Below are 17,768 nucleotides of genomic sequence, written 5' to 3'. Positions count from 1 at the left end.
TTACCAGAGACCCTGTACGTTTTCTTAGCCAAAATGTAAGGGGATTCTGATTAGTCAGCATGCTGCACAGAACGAAGACAAAAAGGGGACTCAACAGATAGCGTCTCCATTGTGTGGCCGCTGAAACCCGAGACTGACCTTACGGCGGCTCCGCTCCGGGCTGTAAAGGGCGTGTGGGCATAAATGAATAAAATAGTAAGTGATCCACACAGAGACACCGCAAAGTCGCTCTATCAGGTTCGTGCCCGTAATAGGGACCTAGGAGATGGGTATGGTATTTTGGGGACTGGAGAGTCCATTGGCAATTCACGCTATTACGTTCAGGTAGTGGAGGAGGTGACAAGTCATAGAACAAAATGACAGCTAGCCGGTCGCATCACATTTGGCAATTTATCATATTACAGTACAAGCAACCGGACACATACCGGTATTAGGGCCTATGTAGGCCGCGTGTCTCCATGGCTGACTTACTCCATGAAGGTGGAACCATATAAATGATTTAGACAGAGTTCCGTATCAGATGTCTCCGTATAAATTACAGGAAAATACAACTATCCGTCTTAGACCAGTTGTTGTGGAAAGCAGGAGAGAGGCTCATAATTGTAGAAGTTGTGGGTTCGATTCCCGCGGGGGACCAGTACGGAGAAAAAAATGGATGAAATGTATGCATTCACTACTGTAAGTCGCTCTGGATAAGAGCGTCTGCTAAATGACTAAAATATGAAATGTACATTCAGTCATGAAATACAGAGGTCTCCATGATTTCCGACCGAGATAATAATCACCACATTACGTCTCATTATCATTATCGTTAGGCTATGTTGTATTACAAGCCCTTCAAGACCCAAAAGTGGACTTTCATCTGACCTCAAGGCACTCCTGTACTAAAATATACAATTTAACCTATTCGTATGATATATAACCACACGCTTAAGCATTAAACATTTTTTCTGAATATATGATCTTGAATGGACAGTGCAAAGCGTGCGCAATTACTTCGGCCGCGTCTTTACGCACGCACAGATCATCCATGCAAGTCACATATAAAGGTTAACATAAACGGCGTAAGATCCATCAACACTCGGTTGAATTCACTCCTAAACGCGTGTTACCACAGTTCAGTCATCAGTATCTTCATATGAGACATCAGGGGACCAGAAAACTGTAAATTGCTGTCCCGACCCATTGTCCTATATGCCTACATAGGCTAACGATCTTGGTATAGCAGCGTCCCGTGTTTGATAGTCCCGAACAAAACTAAACACGACGGTACTGCATTATTCTATAAAGAAACTCAATCTAATTGGCATCTTGAGGCCCAGAGATTACACCTGTCTGCATTGGTCACGCCGCACTGCTGCTGCCACTAAAACACATGCGTCCCTGGGTTTGGCCACTGATCCTCTCCGGGCGTAATGGGCCGGCTCGGGCCGACCACCTGCTGGAAGGTATCCCTTGGGACAGGGAGAGAACCAATATGTTCATTTTTAAGTCATACCTTTATGGAGTATAACTGGGTATTGTATGTGAGACTGTGGGTTAATGCCAAAAATGTACCCAACCATCCTCCCTCTGAGCTATACAGTTGGGGGGGGGGAATGATGACCATAACCGTCATGTTGGTTAAATATGTGGTAATATACCCTATTCTTCCTCATCACATTGCAGGAATGGATCTTTTTCATTCTGCGCGCTTCCCAGCTGTTAGCTGGAGCGTGTAGCGGAGCATGTGGGCGGGCAGCAATGCACGCGCTGTACCGCCCTTGTGCTTGGAACTGGGTGGAGTTAATGGGCAGCGCTTTTAGGAATGGGTCCGAAACAAATTTAGTTTGTCAAGACAGTTACGGAGAAGAGTTGAAAACACCTGATGATCTCTTGGACAATCCGCTCCATATCTCATTTAAGTGTCGAAAGATAATCTACCTCGAATCTTGATTTTTGTTGAGTTCTGTGTTATTTCTCTGAAGCCTCTCCAATTGTAAATCTCATATTGTCCATTTTTATAGAAATACTTATAAATAACGTAACTAGGTGATAAGGAAACATTGCACTATATTTTGGATTGTTTCTATTCTACTATTTTGCACTAAAATATTGGTGAAGATGCACACCACGCAGAAGGACACGACCTACACGAAGATTTTTGTCGGGGGTCTTCCGTATCACACCACGGATTCCAGTCTCAGGAAATATTTTGAAGTGTTCGGAGAAATTGAGGAAGCTGTCGTGATTACCGATCGACAAACCGGCAAATCCAGGGGGTATGGATTTGTAAGTATCAATATAGTATTTATTTGACATAACTTTAAACAGGGACCTCACTTGCACTGTCTGTCAAATGCCTGCAATCTTTGAAATGGCAGCAAATCACATGTCATCGTTAAAGTGGGTGTTGGTTAGGCTAGTGTATTTCATAATATTTAATAGACATTGAAAAGTGTAAATGTTTTATTGTTCATAAGTAGGCCTGTGTTTTCAGTTCGGAGCGTTCTATCATTGAAACAACCGATAGGCTACATTCCAACTTGTTGCGCCCTGGCATGTTCAGAAAATGACTCTTGGGAAGATGATGTGCATGACGTCATCATCATGTCAACGTCTATAAGAGCATTGATGAGAGACAGATAGGCTACTATACAACTGTTTTAGGACCATGGTTCCCCCCCCTGTTTGACGCCATTTAGTTTGAAACACATTTTATGTGAAAAATGATCCTGTAGTATCTGAGTTGAAAAGTTTTCCTTGGGTTTCTGTGTCAACTTATTTGAGAAAGACCTACCGCAGCCCCAAAAGCTCTTACAAAGAGTAATTACTCTCATTCTTATAGTCATCAGCTAGAAGCAGTTAAGATCTTAATAAAGTAAGCTTGTCCTCAGCCAAGTACAGTGAAAAACTATGTAGTGACATCAAGAGGTGAAATTATTTTGAGTAAATAATATCTGTGGATAGAGAAGTCTTCTATCCAGTTTCTCTTCTGGAAAACAAAGAAAGAACTCCGCAGGGCCTAAGATCTCAACTTACTATAAGGAATGACAGTTACCTATATTTTATAAATATTGAGTGACAGTTGGTTCCAAGTGTAATGTCCATATTTTCTCAAGTGTTTGCCCCTTTAGCTAATGAATATGAACATTGCTGAATACTGATTGTTTTGATCATACTTTAACCATCCCCCTCACACTTCTTCTTCACCACCTTAACCTGCTTCTTCCCTATGCTCTCTCCCTCTCTGTGTGTCCATACAGGTGACGATGGCTGACCGCTCGGCTGCAGACAGGGCATGTAAAGATCCGAACCCCATCATCGACGGCAGGAAAGCCAACGTCAACCTGGCGTACCTGGGGGCCAAGCCACGGGTGATGCAGCCAGGTAAAAAACGCACGCACACACACACACACACACACACACACACACACACACACACACACACACACACACACACACACACACACACACACATACACACACAGTACTTTTTCAGCCACCTGTCCAGTATCTTAATGTTCTGAGAACATTGAGGGTGTGTCCTAAAGAACATACATCATGTATCATCTTATAGCTTTGCATTTCTTTTTCATATTGTCCACATGTTTTCCACACAAATCATGCCTGGTTCAGAATACCATCATGATGAGCTAAATGCTTGTCGCATAAATATGCAAAATGAATGTGTTCATTCAATACATGATTCAGGATGTTCTTAAAATAACTTGTGTCTAGAATGTTCTGAATATCTGTGTCCCAAATGGCACCCTTTTCTCTCTATATAGTGCACTTCTATTGGTCCTGGTCAAAAGTAGTGCACTAAATGGGCAATAGGGTGCCATTTGGGACATACTCAGTGACATGAATAAGATCATCAATTCATTTTGACCATTCCACATCTCCATCCAGGTTTCACCTTTGGGGTTCCACAAATTCATCCTGCCTTTATCCAAAGGCCTTATGGGTAAGAACTGCAGCATCTTTGTGTTGAAAGGGATGGTTGGGTGTTGATAAGAATACATTTCTAAATGACCTCATCATCATTGAGCTACTGTATATGAAACCTCATTGGTGTAACTACACAACATCTAAAGACCGAATGTCCCTCATTTGGCTAAAGTCTAGCGTTGATAGACATGTTCATACAATGACATGTATGTTTATATAATCTGTTTATTTAATTGTTTTGTGCTTACTCTGATTTTTCTCCATACTTGCACGATAATTATGTTGAAACAAAACATTTCACAAATCCTCTTTCTTTTTATCACTGACTACAGTTGACCAAAATATACATTTAAGGTTTGTGTGAGTGAAAGAGAAAGTGTGTGTTCACAGTATGAGTGTGTGTGTGCGCGTGTGCATGTGTGTGTGTGTGTGTTATTTGTTGAGTACAACTGATGGAAAGTTACAGCCTCAATGACTCAATGTTATCTATCTCTCTGGTCCGACAGGCTCGATATGGGTTAAGATAACTAACTGGTGGTTTCAGGATTAGTTCTGTGGCCATGTCACAGATCAGACCAGGGGAATTACCTGTAATCTCAAACACACACAAACAAGCTCAAATGGTGATTATAGATGCATGTATGTTGATTTTACATTTTGGTTTTGAATTTAAATTTGTTATTTTGAATAGCAATTAGAGCTTTGTGTGCTGTTTTACTGTTATGAAGTGGTGTTGACAGCTAAACCTTGTGTTTTCTATTTAATGAAAAAAATATATGAATTGAAGATTTTTGGGGGTGTTCTTTTCCATTTTTCTGGAAGAATGTGGACTTTAGTAGGAGAGTAAAACATTTTTTTTGATTTGATGCTTTTGTGCTGTAGCTTGTGGTTGACCTTTTCTTTGGTAATAGGATGTTCTTTATATGTTTTGGGATGTCTTGTTGGAGTGAGTGACGATTTGCGGTGTGATTTAAAAAAATTACTTCTCACCCATACTCCTAACTGACCCCCACCAAAACCCATCAACTCATTTCTTGAATGTGTCTTTTTTAATAATTCTAGCATTAACACCTAAACTCTCAAACTCACCCTCTCTGTCTCTCTCTCTCATTCTGGTATTCACTCTCTGTCCCCCTCTCTCTGTCTTTCTCTCTCATTCTCGTATTCACTCTCTGTCTCTCTCTCTCTCTCTCTCTCTCTCTCTCTCTCTCTCTTTCTCTCTGTCTTTCTCATTCTCGTATTCACTCTTTTATTCTCGTATTCTCTCTCTCTCTCATTCTCGTATTCTCTCTCTCTTTTCTCTCTTTCTCTCATTCTCGTATTCACTCTCTCGCTCTCTGTCTTTCTCATTCTCGTATTCACACTCGCTTTCGTTCTCTCTCGCTCTCTCTCGCACTCTCTCTCTATCCCTCTCTCTCACTCTCATTATTTCTCTCTCCCTCCATCTATCTATCCCTATATGGTATACTTCAGGCCCTTACGACTCTCAGGAGAGCTGCTGTGTCTCATTCAGAGATAATGATGTCTGTTCACAGGAAAGCGATCTTTGGAAAAATGACTATCAAGGCACATGGGATGAGTACATATACAGTGCCTTCGGAAAGTATTCATACCCCTTGACTTTTTCCACATTTTGTTAGGTTTCAGCCTTATTATAAAATTGATAACATTTCCTCATAAATCTACACACAATACCCCATAATGACAAAGCAAAAACAGGTTTTTACACATTTTTTTCAAATGTATATTGCAATATATACTGCAATATAGACTATTTATATATATATACAAAATAATAATAATATCACCTTTACATATGTATTCAGACCCTTTACTCAGTACTTTGTTGAAGTACCTTTGGCAGAGATTACAGCCTCGAGTCTTCTTGGGTAACATGTTACAAGCTTGGCACACCTGTATTTTGGGAGTTTCTCCCATTCTTCTCTGCAGATCCTCTCAAGCTCTGTCAGGTTGGATGGGGAGCGTTGCTGCACAGCTATTTTCAGGTCTCTCCAGAGATGGTTCGATGGGGTTCAAGTCCGGGCTCTGGCTGGGCCACTCAAGGACATTCAGAGACTTGTCCCGAAGCCACTCCTGCGTTGTCTTGGCTGTGTGCTTAGGGTCATTGTCCTGTTGGAAGGTGAACTTTTGCCCCCAGTCTGAGGTTCTGAGCGCTCTGGAGCAGGTCTTCATCAAGGATCTCTCTGTACTTTGCTTTGTTCATCTTTGCCTCGATCCTGACTAGTCTCCCAGTCCCTGCCACTGAAAAACATCCCCACAGCATGATGCTATCACCACCATGCTTCACTGTAGGGATGGTGCCAGGTTTCCTCCAGACGTGACGCTTGGCATTCAGGCCAAAGAGTTCAATCTTGGTTTCATCAGACCAGAGAATCTTGTTTCTCATGGTCTGAGATTCTTTAGGTGCCTATTGGCAAACTCCAAGCGAGCTGTCATGTGCCTTTTACTGAGGAGTGGCTTCCGTCTGGCCACTCTACCATAAAGGTCTGATTGGTGGAGTGCTGCAGAGATGGTTGTCCTTCTGGAAGGTTCTCCCACCTCCACAGAGGAACTCTAGAGCTCTGTTAGAGTGACCATCAGGTTCTTGGTCACCTCCCCGACCAAGGCCCTTGTCCCCCAATTGCTCAGTTTGGCCGGGCGGCCAGCTCTAGGAAGAGTCTTGGTGGTTCCAAACTTTTTCAATTTAAGAATGATGGAGGCCACTGTGTTCTTGGGGACCTTCAAAGCTGCAGACATTTTTTGGTACCCTTCCCAAGATCTGTACCTCGACACAATCCTGTCTCAGAGCTCTACCCACAATTCTTTCGACCTCATGGCTTGGTTTTTGCTTTGACATGCACTGTCAACTGTGGGAGCTTATATAGACAGGTGTGTGGCTTTCCAAATCATGTCCAATCAATTGAATTTACCACAGGTGGACTCCAATCAAGTTGTAGAAACATCTCAAGGATGATCAATGGAAACAGGATGCACCTGAGCTCAATTTTGAGTCTCATAGCAAAAGGTCTGAAAACATATGTAAATAAGGTTTTTCTGTTTTTATTTTTAATACATTTGCAAACATTTCTAAAAACCTGTTTTCGCTTTGTCATTATGGGGTATTGTGTGTAGATTGCTGAGAAAAAAAAATATTTAATCCATTTTAGAATAAGGCTGTAATGTAACAAAATGTGGAAAAAGTCAAGGGGTCTGAAGTCGTTCCGAAGGCACTGTATCTCCACACTAAAGGATATATTTTTACTAGTTTAGTTGATGCAAAACACCTTACTATCATGTGTGTTTGTGTAAGTATGTGTGTGTCCTGTTGTGTGTAGTAGTCCAGTGCAGTGGTAGAGCAGTGCCCCAGAGTCTCTACTGTGACACAAACAAATGTCTGGATGCCACAGCCTCTGAACAAGCTTTCGTCACATGGGCTGCAGCGTTAAGGAAAACAAGCTTCTCCATTGTGCCACACAAAGGCTGGAGTGCTGACGCTGCAGTCGTATGAAGTGTGCGCTGGGGAGCAGGGGGCTAGGGCTCTCTCTGTCATGTCAAAATCGTCCGCTCTTTAAAAACAGCCCAACAGATGCTGGCTAGCGGCCCCGGGGAGGTTTAAAGGGCCACAGGCATACATAGATACAGCTGTGGTAGGTCAACCACATCCATACATTATAGCCCAAGGCCAGAGACATAGGGTGTGTCCCAAATGCTACCCTATTCCCTATATAGAGCACTACTTTTGACCAGTGCCCTGATGAAACATAGTGCACTATGAAGAGAATAGGGTACCATATGGGGCACATCCATAGAAACAGCTGTGGGAGGGCAGCAACCAGCTCCATGGCTATCACCACACTATACCATGTAGCAGCACCAACCCGGTCCATAGTTGTTATTATAGCACCATGCCAACCCTCTACGCTTCTCACATTTAGTTAAGGCCTGGCTCCTCAGCTAGCAGAATCCCAACGGTTCTAATGAGGCGGAGAACAACAGGTGTGTACCCCCCCCCCCCTCATCGACGATGTCACCCACATGGCATGTGATGGGAACAGACCTTTATTTAGCCTTGAACTTTACGAACCACTGGTCGCCAGGACTGCAACGGTCCAAACACAGGAAGATAATACAGTGCCTTGCGAAAGTATTCAGCCCCCTTGAACTTTTCGACCTTTTGCCACATTTCAGGCTTCAAACATAAAGATATAAAACTGTAATTTTTTTGTGAAGAATCAACAACAAGTGGGACACAATCATGAAGTGGAACGAAATTTATTGGATATTTCAAACTTTTTTAACAAATAAAAAACTGAAAAATTGGGCGTGCAAAATTATTCAGCCCCTTTACTTTCAGTGCAGCAAACTCTCTCCAGAAGTTCAGTGAGGATCTCTGAATGATCCAATGTTGACCTAAATGACAAATGATGATAAATAGAATCCACCTTTGTGTAATCAAGTCTCCTTATAAATGCACCTGCGCTGTGATAGTCTCAGAGGTCCGTTTAAAGCGCAGAGAGCATCATGAAGAACACACCAGGCAGGTCCAAGATACTGTTGTGGAGAAGTTTAAAGCCGGATTTGTATACAAAATGATTTCCCAAGCTTTAAACATCCCAAGGAGCACTGTGCAAGCGATAATATTGAAATGGAAGGAGTATCAGACCACTGCAAATCTACGAAGACCCGGCCGTCCCTCTAAACTTTCAGCTCATACAAGGAGAAGACTGATCAGAGATGCAGCCAAGAGGCCCATGATCACTCTGGATGAACTGCAGAGATCTACAGCTGAGGTGGGAGACTCTGTCCATAGGACAACAATCAGTCGTATACTGCACAAATCTGGCCTTTATGGAAGAGTGGCAAGAAGAAAGCCATTTCTTAAAGATATCCATAAAAAGTGTCATTTAAAGTTTGCCACTAGCCACCTGGGAGTCACACCAAACATGTGGAAGAAGGTGCTCTGGTCAGATGAAACCAAAATCGAACTTTTTGGCAACAATGAAAAACGTTATGTTTGGCGTAAAAGCAACACAGCTCATCACCCTGAACACACTATCCCCACTGTCAAACATGGTGGTGGCACCATCATGGTTTGGGCCTGCTTTTCTTCAGCAGGGGCAGGGAAGATGGTTAAAATTGATGGGAAGATGGATGGAGCCAAATACAGGACCATTCTGGAAGAAAACCTGATGGAGTCTGCAAAAGACCTGAGACTGGGACGGAGATTTGTCTTCCAACAAGACAATGATCCAAAACATAAAGCAAAATCTACAATGGAATGGTTCACAAATAAACATATCCAGGTGTTAGAATGGCCAAGTCAAAGTCCAGACCTGAATCCAATCGAGAATCTGTGGAAAGAACTGAAAACTGCTGTTCACAAACGCTCTCCATCCAACCTCACTGAGCTCGAGCTGTTTTGCAAGGAGGAATGGGCAAAAATGTCAGTCTCTTGATGTGCAAAACTGATAGAGACATACCCCAAGCGACTTACAGCTGTAATCGCAGCAAAAGGTGGCGCTACAAAGTATTAACTTAAGGGGGCTGAATAATTTTGCACGGCCAATTTTTCTGTTTTTTATTTGTTAAAAAAGTTTGAAATATCCAATAAATTTCGTTCCACTTCATAATTGTGTCCCACTTGTTGTTGATTCTTCACAAAAAATTATAGTTTTATATCTTTATGTTTGAAGTCTGAAATGTGGCAAAAGGTCGAAAAGTTCAAGGGGGCCGAATACTTTCGCAAGGCACTGTATATTCACACAGAGCATTGAGAAACATAGTAACCCTAGTATTTTTTTTACGTCACCTGTATCCAATAGAGTCAGAGGGTAGACAGTGCTTCCCATGATCAACAGTGATACAGAAATGAATCCATGGTAGAATAGTGTGTGTGTGTGTTTTAGGTTTATGCTGTTGGAGATGGAGAAACAGGTTGTGGTAGTCTAATGTTCAATGGGAGAGATAAATAGTAGGAAGGATGGAGGGAGGGAGAGAGAGGATGGGCTAGATAGAAAGAGAAAGTGAATAAAGGTAGGGTGGGATTTATTCCCAGATTACTTCTAGGGATGGGAACATTCCACAGTAAAATGTATGTAGGATGATAGGCAAGCAGAAAATAGCTGGGGCCCAGCCTCCAGTCTCTCCTGTCAATCATAAATGAGGCCAGGCAACAAAGAGCATGTCGGAGACCAGATCCACATTACAGGAAAGGCTTCCTGCAGTTATATGACTACTTATGGAAACGTACTTGTTTGTACCTTGCCTATACTGGACTATGAAATATTTCTAAAAAACAAACAGGGATGATTCTCTCTTGGGAAGAATGATCACTTCTAACAGTCCAATTTAGGCTTACGAGCATGGGCCATTTTAGCGTCTGTGTCTTCTTCAAGCTTTGTATGTGCCCAAAAACGTTTGTTTTTGTGAGAAATCGTTGAAAAATTATAGCAATTTCGCATTAGTATGAGAAGTTTATACTAAAAGATTAAAATACTACGTAATGTCTCAAAATCAATATCTATCTCACCTCTGTATTGTTTTATGCCCTGCAGATTCGATAATCAATCAAATTCAATCAAATTTGATTTATAAAGCCCTTTTTACATCAGCTGATGTCATAGTGCTATACAGAAACCCAGCCTAAAACCCCAAACAGCAAGCAATGCAGATGTAGAATCACGGTGGCTAGGAAAAACTCCCTAGAAAGGCAGGAACCTAGGAAGAAACCTAGAGAGGAACCAGACTCTGAGGGGTGGCCCGTCCTCTTCTGGCTGTGCCGGGTGGAGATTATAACAGTACATGGCCAAGAGGTTCAAACGTTCATAGAGGACCAGCAGGGTCAAATAATAATAATCACAGTGGTTGTAGAGGGAGCAACAGGTCAGCACGTCAGGAGACAATGTCAGTTGGCTTTTCATAGCCGATCATTGAGTTAAATAGCAAGTGCGGTAGAGAGAGAGTCGAAAACAGCAGGTACGGGACAAGGTAGCACGTCCAGTGAACAGGTCAGGGTTCCATAGCCGCAGGCAGAACAGTCGAAACTGGAGCAGCAGCATGACCAGGTGAACTGGGGACAGCAAGGAGTCATCAGGCCAGGTAGTCCGGAGGCATGGTCCTTGGGCTCAGGTCCTCCGAGAGAAGAGAGAGCGAGAATTAGAGGGAGCATTCTTAATTCACACAGGACACTGGATAAAACATGAGAAATACTCCAGATATAACAAACTGATTCTAGCCCCCCGACGCATAAACTATTGCAGCATAAATACTGGAGGCTGAGACAGGAGGGGTTGAGTTCAACGGGAAAGTGAGCCTGTCAGGTAGCCTTCATTCTTGCACCGCATCCAGCCTAGCTGAGGCGAAAACATACGACTTAGTATCTCTGGCCTCCATTGATTTACTCAACATAATTTTGGCCATCCTACAAGGGTAAAACCTCTAACTTTTGAACGGATTGTGATGGAGACATGAGGTTTGGACCTTTGGTTTTCTTAGAGGATTATCTACACAATACGTAACACATTGTTCAAAATATGCCTTTTTGATTTGATAGCCTATAACATGTTTCATATGGGGTGTGAAAGAGCTTATTTTTGTGTGAGTTTTCTCCATACTGTAAAATATAATAGTGTCGAAAATAGCATTATGAAATACCTATTTGACCCCGCGGGAGAACATGATTGGGTAGCACCCTATTCACTATATAGTGCACTACTTTTAACCAGAACCGTATGTCTTAATATAGCTATTAATGGGGAGGCACAACAATGTCTACTTAACTACGGAGGCCATGGGTGTTAGTTGAGGAATTTACCAAAGTGTCTGAATGTGTTTAAATTCTTCACTCTGCGGTTTAGAATGACTAGGGCAGTCTGGGCGTTTGTGTTGTTTTGCGGTGGACACCGCATTTTATATTTCGCTGTCACCATCCTTTGCGTGCCTGTTTGTGTGAGAGTTTTTCTTTGTAATCGCCCTTGTGTCTCGTGTTGTGTGAGTTTTTTGTGGTCTGTGTACATCCACTGTGTGTGTGTTTGTTGTGTTGTTGTGCGTCGTCCAGCCTGTGTGTGTGTGTGTGTGTGTGTGTGTGTGTGTGTGTGTGTGTGTGTGTGTGTGTGTGTGTGTGTGTGTGTGTGTGTGTGTGTGTGTGTGTGTGTGTGTGTGTGTGTGTGTGTGTGTGTGTGTGTGTGTGTGACTCCAGCCTGTGTTGTGACTGTAACACTGTGCTGAGATAGAAGCGTGCTAGCAGGCCAGGCCGAGGCATCTGCCAAGGATGTGATGTCAAAGGAGCGCCTCTAACCTCTGACCCCGTTTAATTTATTTCCTTTTTGTTTCTTTCAATGAGTGGTTGTGGTTGTGCTGTGTTGGTGATCCATGTGGACTGTGTTGACATTTATTATTTTTGACGCCTGTGTTTGTAGACTTGCTGTTGTTTTTTCCTGCTTCCTCTTCAGGGCTAGTGTTTTGAGATGTGATTGGTTGGGTAATGGAGTCCTGACAATAGGGTTGCCACGATAGATCTTGTCTTTCATTTCCAAACTGTATGACTACAAAAGCTTCATCTCGCCATATTGTTTCTTATTGGCTTAATTGATGTCAGTATATTTTTGGTCCAATCAAATGTTAGGTTGTTTCTCAACAGATTGTAATGAGCTGTTGATGACAACATCACATCATGCACAGCATTCCAGACTGTCAAAAATCCACACCAGACCAGAACTCATCTAAATCCAACATTCACAACTGATAAAATGGTGATATGCCAATTATAAAGTGATTATGTCACTCATTATGTCATAACACTGATTGTTACTCATTCCTTTGAATCATGAATCATGAACTTGACTGCAGTTTAGTTTTGTTTAGTATTTTGAGGAATTGGATTCATGTTTTCCCCATCCAGGTCAACAACTTGAGTTTCCTCCACCAAAACAATAGTATAACATTCCCATCATCATGCTAGCTGATAGCACGAGAGAGAGCCTAGCGAGCCGAGCCTCACGGTCAGGATATGTCATGAAAGGCAGAATGTGCTCATTGTTCCTGATTGCTTATTTAATGAAAAGGTCCCTCTGAGTGCAGCTAGCCTAGCACCCCGCCCGGGGCTCTTTGTCTAAGCACAGAGGGGGAAACAGCCAGCAGTGTACTTTTTGAAAGCTGTCCAGCTGTCAAAATGACAGTGACATTTTCACAATGCCCCCCTCATCTCATCCCCTCCCTCTTTACCCTATCTCCTCCCTCCCCTTCCCTCCCTCTTTACCCTATCCCCTCCCTCTTTACCCTATCCCCTCCCTCTTTACCCTATCTCCTCCCTCCCTCTTTACCCTATCTCCTCCCTCCCTCTTTACCCTATCTCCTCCCTCCCTCTTTACCCTATACCCTCCCTCTTTACCCTATCTCCTCCCTCCCTCCCCCTCCCTCCCTCCCTCCCTCCCTCCCTCCCTCCCTCCCTCCCTCCCTCCCTCCCTCCCTCCCTCCCTCCCTCCCTCCCTCCCTCCCTCCCTCCCTCTTTACCCTATCTCCTCCCTCCTCCTCCCTATCTCCTCCCTCCCTCCCTCCCTCCCTCCCTCCCTCCCTCCCTCCCTCCCTCCCTCCCTCCCTCCCTCCCTCCCTCCCTCCCTCTTTACCCTATCCCCTCCCTCCCTCCCGCTTTACCCCATCCCCTCCCTCCCCTCCCTCCCTCTTTACCATATTCTCCCCTCCCCCTCCCGCCCTCCCTTACTCTATCCCCTCCTAAATAGGAATGGCACCAGGGTCAAATCGACATGACAAATCATGTTCTCTTCTCTCTCCATCGACCAAACTCAATCCTGTAGTCAGCAAAGCTTAGTGTACATGGATTGTCTCTCCAAGATGGCATCAATGCTACCAAACACTTCCTTTGCCTAAATCTCTTACAACATGTGATAGGCAGGCAGGGACATTGAAAACCCAAAATGTCTTCATATCCCTTATCAGAGAACACAACCCCTCTGAGCTTTGAACACCTCACCATTTTTCCACAGAGAGATCTCTATTTTGGCAACCCTATATCTCTATTAGCTACTAGCAAGTGTCTCCGTGGTGTTATTGACTGGTGTTTTGATGTATTGGGGGGCGCTTGGCCGCAGTGTGGTTGGGTTGGCTGTCAGGCTGGGGGGTTGCTGCTGTCTGTCGGTGGCTGTGTAAGGCCAGGTCTGGGATCTCTACCTCTAACTCCCTGTCTGTCTGTTTCTGTCCTGCAGGATCCCTGCTCACTACGTGTACCCTCAGGCCTTCATGCAGCCAAGCACCATGGTCATCCCTCACGGCATGCAGCCCAGCGCAGCCTCTGCCTCCACCGCCTCCTCCCCGTACATCGACTACACCGGAGCAGCCTACGCACAGTACTCCGCCGCGGCGGCTAGCGCTGCTGCCGCCGCAGCCTACGAGCAGTATCCCTACGCCGCCTCCCCTGCGGCGGCCGGGTACCTAACCGCAGCCGGTTATGGCTATGTTCAGCAGCCCCTGGCTACGGCCGCACCGGGTTCAGCCGTCGCTGCAGCCGCAGCCTTCGGTCAGTACCAGCCTCAGCAGCTGCAAGCTGACCGCATGCAATAGCAGCCACTGCAGCCATTGGACACAATGGGATGGGAGGCCCGCGGCCGGCCTCGGCTGATTGGCTGTGAAGAGGAGAGGACGATGAAGAGGAAGAGAGAGGGGCCGTGTTGTTAAGTGACGGAGTCGGTAAGAGGGTGATGATGATGATGGTGAGAACTCCATACAGTAGCTTTCCAACTTGCTGTGTTTAAACCAAAAAAGAAAAACTTGATAAATTCACAAAGCAAAGTAAGGAAGGTGGATTTATCCTTATGATTATTATTGTTGTTATTAATAGAATTATTACTATCATTATAATTGTAGTAGAGTATTTATTTCTAGAGGAGAAATGCAACAACTAATCACAGTGGTTGTAGCTTGGTGTAAAACATGACTTTATGTTCCATTGCTGTCATTAACATAGGAGAGAGAGCGTTCTCTTTATGGGACACTTAGACGTGTCCCGAAGTGCCCTTGCAACCTATATTTACTATCACATTTCGAGGGCTCTTGTCCTTTTGTCTTTTCAAGTGCATTGAAGTAAATGTTGTGATAATCAGGGAAATGTACCAGTTTCCAGTGTGTTAGTAAAGACGACCTCTGCATGTCAGGGAGTAGTTGAAATAACTGTGGAGAAAAGGAGAAGATTTGTAGCTCGTGTCACACGTTAAGAACTACCTTTTTAACTTCCTGATGCTGAATGTCCCTTTTTTGACTCTGTATCTTGACCTCTTGACCTATGCAAAGCAAACAGTTCACCAGGAGACAAAAAAACTGCAGGAATAACCGAAAATGCCGTCAACTCTTCAAAGGGCATCACAAACAATATGAAGGCAACTCACAGAGAGAGAAAGAAAAGCATGTTTTCAGACAATGAGAAGCACCAAATCAGTTAGTCTCAAACACATACGCATGGCTGCATGCAAACACACGCACACACACACACGCATACACAATTGCGTACATAGTGGTAAAGGACAATGGGCCCAGTCGTGCTCTCTGGCTCTGTGCAATGGGATCTAGTCAGAGAGAAAGAGAGCGGGAGGGAGGGAGAAAGAGAGGGAGGGAGAGGGAGAGAGAGAGGGAGCAGCTGGGGAGGGGGCTGGCGCAGTTCGCCCAGCGCCACACAGACGGATCACTCTGGAAATAACGCATCACTTGTCCTCATTTGTTGAGCTGTCACATTTTAATCCCGGGGCCCATTTGGGAACTGTCTCTCCTCTGTCCTGCCTGCCTGCCTGCCTGGCCCTGTCAGCACTTCCACCTCTGTCCTCTCTCCTCTGTCCTCTATCCTCTGTCCTCTATCCTCTGTCCTCTATCCTCTGTCCTCTCTCCTCTGTCCTCTCTCCTCTGTCCTCTCTCCTCTGTCCTCTATCCTCTGTCCTCTATCCTCTGTCCTCTATCCTCTGTCCTCTCTCCTCTGTCCTCTCTCCTAGAGCCGACCGGCTGGGCTGGTGTCAGGTACACACACACTTCCCTCCTATGCTAACCCTCACCAGCCCCCTGGCCCTGTACCCACTCCTCACAGCCTCACCAGCCCCCTGGCCCTGGCCCTGTACCCACTCCTCACAGCCTCACCAACCCCCTGGCCCTGGCCCTGTACCCACTCCTCACAGCCCCCTGGCCCTGTACCCACTCCTCACAGCCTCACCAACCCCCTGGCCCTGGCCCTGTACCCACTCCTCACAGCCCCTGGCCCTGTACCCACTCCTCACAGCCTCACCAGCCCCCAGGCCCTGTACCCACTCCTCACAGCCCCCTGGCCCTGTACCCACTCCTCACAGCCTCACCAGCCCCCTGGCCCTGTACCAACTCCTCACAGCCTCACCAACCCCCTGGCCCTGTACCCACTCCTCACAGCTTCACCAACCCCCTGGCCCTGGCCCTGTACCCACTCCTCACAGCTTCACCAACCCCCTGGCCCTGGTCCTGTACCCACTCCTCACAGCTTCACCAACCCCTGGCCCTGTACCCACTCCTCACAGCCTCACCAACCCCCTGGCCCTGGCCCTGTACCCACTCCTCACAGCCTCACCAACCCCATGGCCCTGTACCCACTCCTCACAGCCTCACCAACCCCCTGGCCCTGTACCCACTCCTCACAGCCCCCTGGCCCTGTACCCACTCCTCACAGCCCCCTGGCCCTGTACCCACTCCTCACAGCCTCACCAACTCCCTGGCCCTGGCCCTGTACCCACTCCTCACAGCCTCACCAACTCCCTGGCCCTGGCCCTGTACCCACTCCTCACAGCCTCACCAACTCCCTGGACCTGGCCCTGGCGCTGTACCCACTCCTCACAGCCTCACCAACTCCCTGGCCCTGGCCCTGTACCCACTCCTCACAGCCTCACCAGCCCCCTGGCCCTGTACCCTGGAGTGGTGATGGGGGATGTAGAGAAGGGGTGGGGGGGTGGGGCTGCAGGGGCTTGACATATGAATCTATGGGTTCTTAGTGTGCCTTACATTTGTATTGCTATTTAAGAGAGTAAGAAAGGAGATGTACTATTTAAGATATTTATTTTGAGATTGGACTATGTTCTATGCGCTCTAAGGACAGAGGCTTAGTGATGGTACTCTGTTCATTTTATTATGTATTCATCTCAAGGTATATAAGTTATTGAGTAGGTTTAGTTGTATTATAATTATTATTAACATACTCAACCAAAAATGTTAATGTAGGATTTATATAAGATACAATTCTGTATGTGCACTGTACAATTATACTTTTTGCCTTTTGAAATCTTAGAATAAATATTGGTTAGTTTAATGCCTTTTCTATGAAACTTTATTTAAATGCAGGCCTATTTGCATGCAGACTGTTACTCTGTCTCTTTTGTGTTTAGAACTGTTGGAAAAGACAAAAAAAATCCTCACAAAAATGAGCAAAATGCTGCTTTATACATTAGAATGTATAGTTATTGTCATGGTTCAGATAGCTGTGCTTCTATTGCTTTTAATATACATCAGATGGGCTATTTTACACTGTTGGGAATTTTTATACTTGAACTATTTCTTACAAGGGAAAATATGAAAATAAATGAAGAAAAAAAACATTTTAAGGAAGCTTTTCATTGTCACTGGATTAAGGCATGTACAGTGTTATTTACTATATTTAAATGCAAAGGTCCTGTTGGTATTAAAACTTTCTTTCAGAATTTCAACACTATTTACTCGAAATTGAAATAAAAGGTTCTATATTTAAAAAGAATACTGTTGTTTTTTTTTAAGATAGATGTTGAATTGATGTTAAGTTGATGTTGAATTGATGTTGTCTTCAGGGT

At 44.7% G+C, this 17,768-nt stretch overlaps 1 protein-coding gene across 1 annotated transcript; it reads left to right on the top strand.

Moving 5' to 3' along the window:
* The first annotated feature begins 1,802 nt into the window (after window positions 1–1,802).
* On the top strand, window positions 1,803–17,254 carry LOC106588906 (RNA-binding protein 24). Its single transcript, XM_014178452.2, has 4 exons — window positions 1,803–2,271; window positions 3,246–3,369; window positions 3,895–3,949; window positions 14,154–17,254. The coding sequence occupies exons 1-4, from the start codon at window positions 2,104–2,106 to the stop codon at window positions 14,506–14,508; spliced, it is 702 nt and encodes a 233-aa protein (XP_014033927.1). The 5' UTR covers window positions 1,803–2,103; the 3' UTR covers window positions 14,509–17,254.
* The last annotated feature ends 514 nt before the right edge of the window (window positions 17,255–17,768 follow it).

The sequence above is a fragment of the Salmo salar genome, chromosome ssa27 (genome assembly GCF_905237065.1).
Source record: "Salmo salar chromosome ssa27, Ssal_v3.1, whole genome shotgun sequence".
Lineage (NCBI taxonomy): Eukaryota > Metazoa > Chordata > Actinopteri > Salmoniformes > Salmonidae > Salmo > Salmo salar.
The sequence above is the reverse complement of the archived record's forward strand: the minus strand, read 5'-3'. Positions and strand labels throughout refer to the sequence as shown.

Coding starts and splice junctions, on each gene's coding strand:
- LOC106588906 (XM_014178452.2), top strand. CDS start 2,104: ATGCACACCACGCAGAAGGACACGACCTACACGAAGATTTTTGTCGGG. Junction 2,272..3,245: donor AATCCAGGGGGTATGGATTT/GTAAGTATCAAT, acceptor GTGTCCATACAG/GTGACGATGGCTGACCGCTC. Junction 3,950..14,153: donor TTTATCCAAAGGCCTTATGG/GTAAGAACTGCA, acceptor TCTGTCCTGCAG/GATCCCTGCTCACTACGTGT.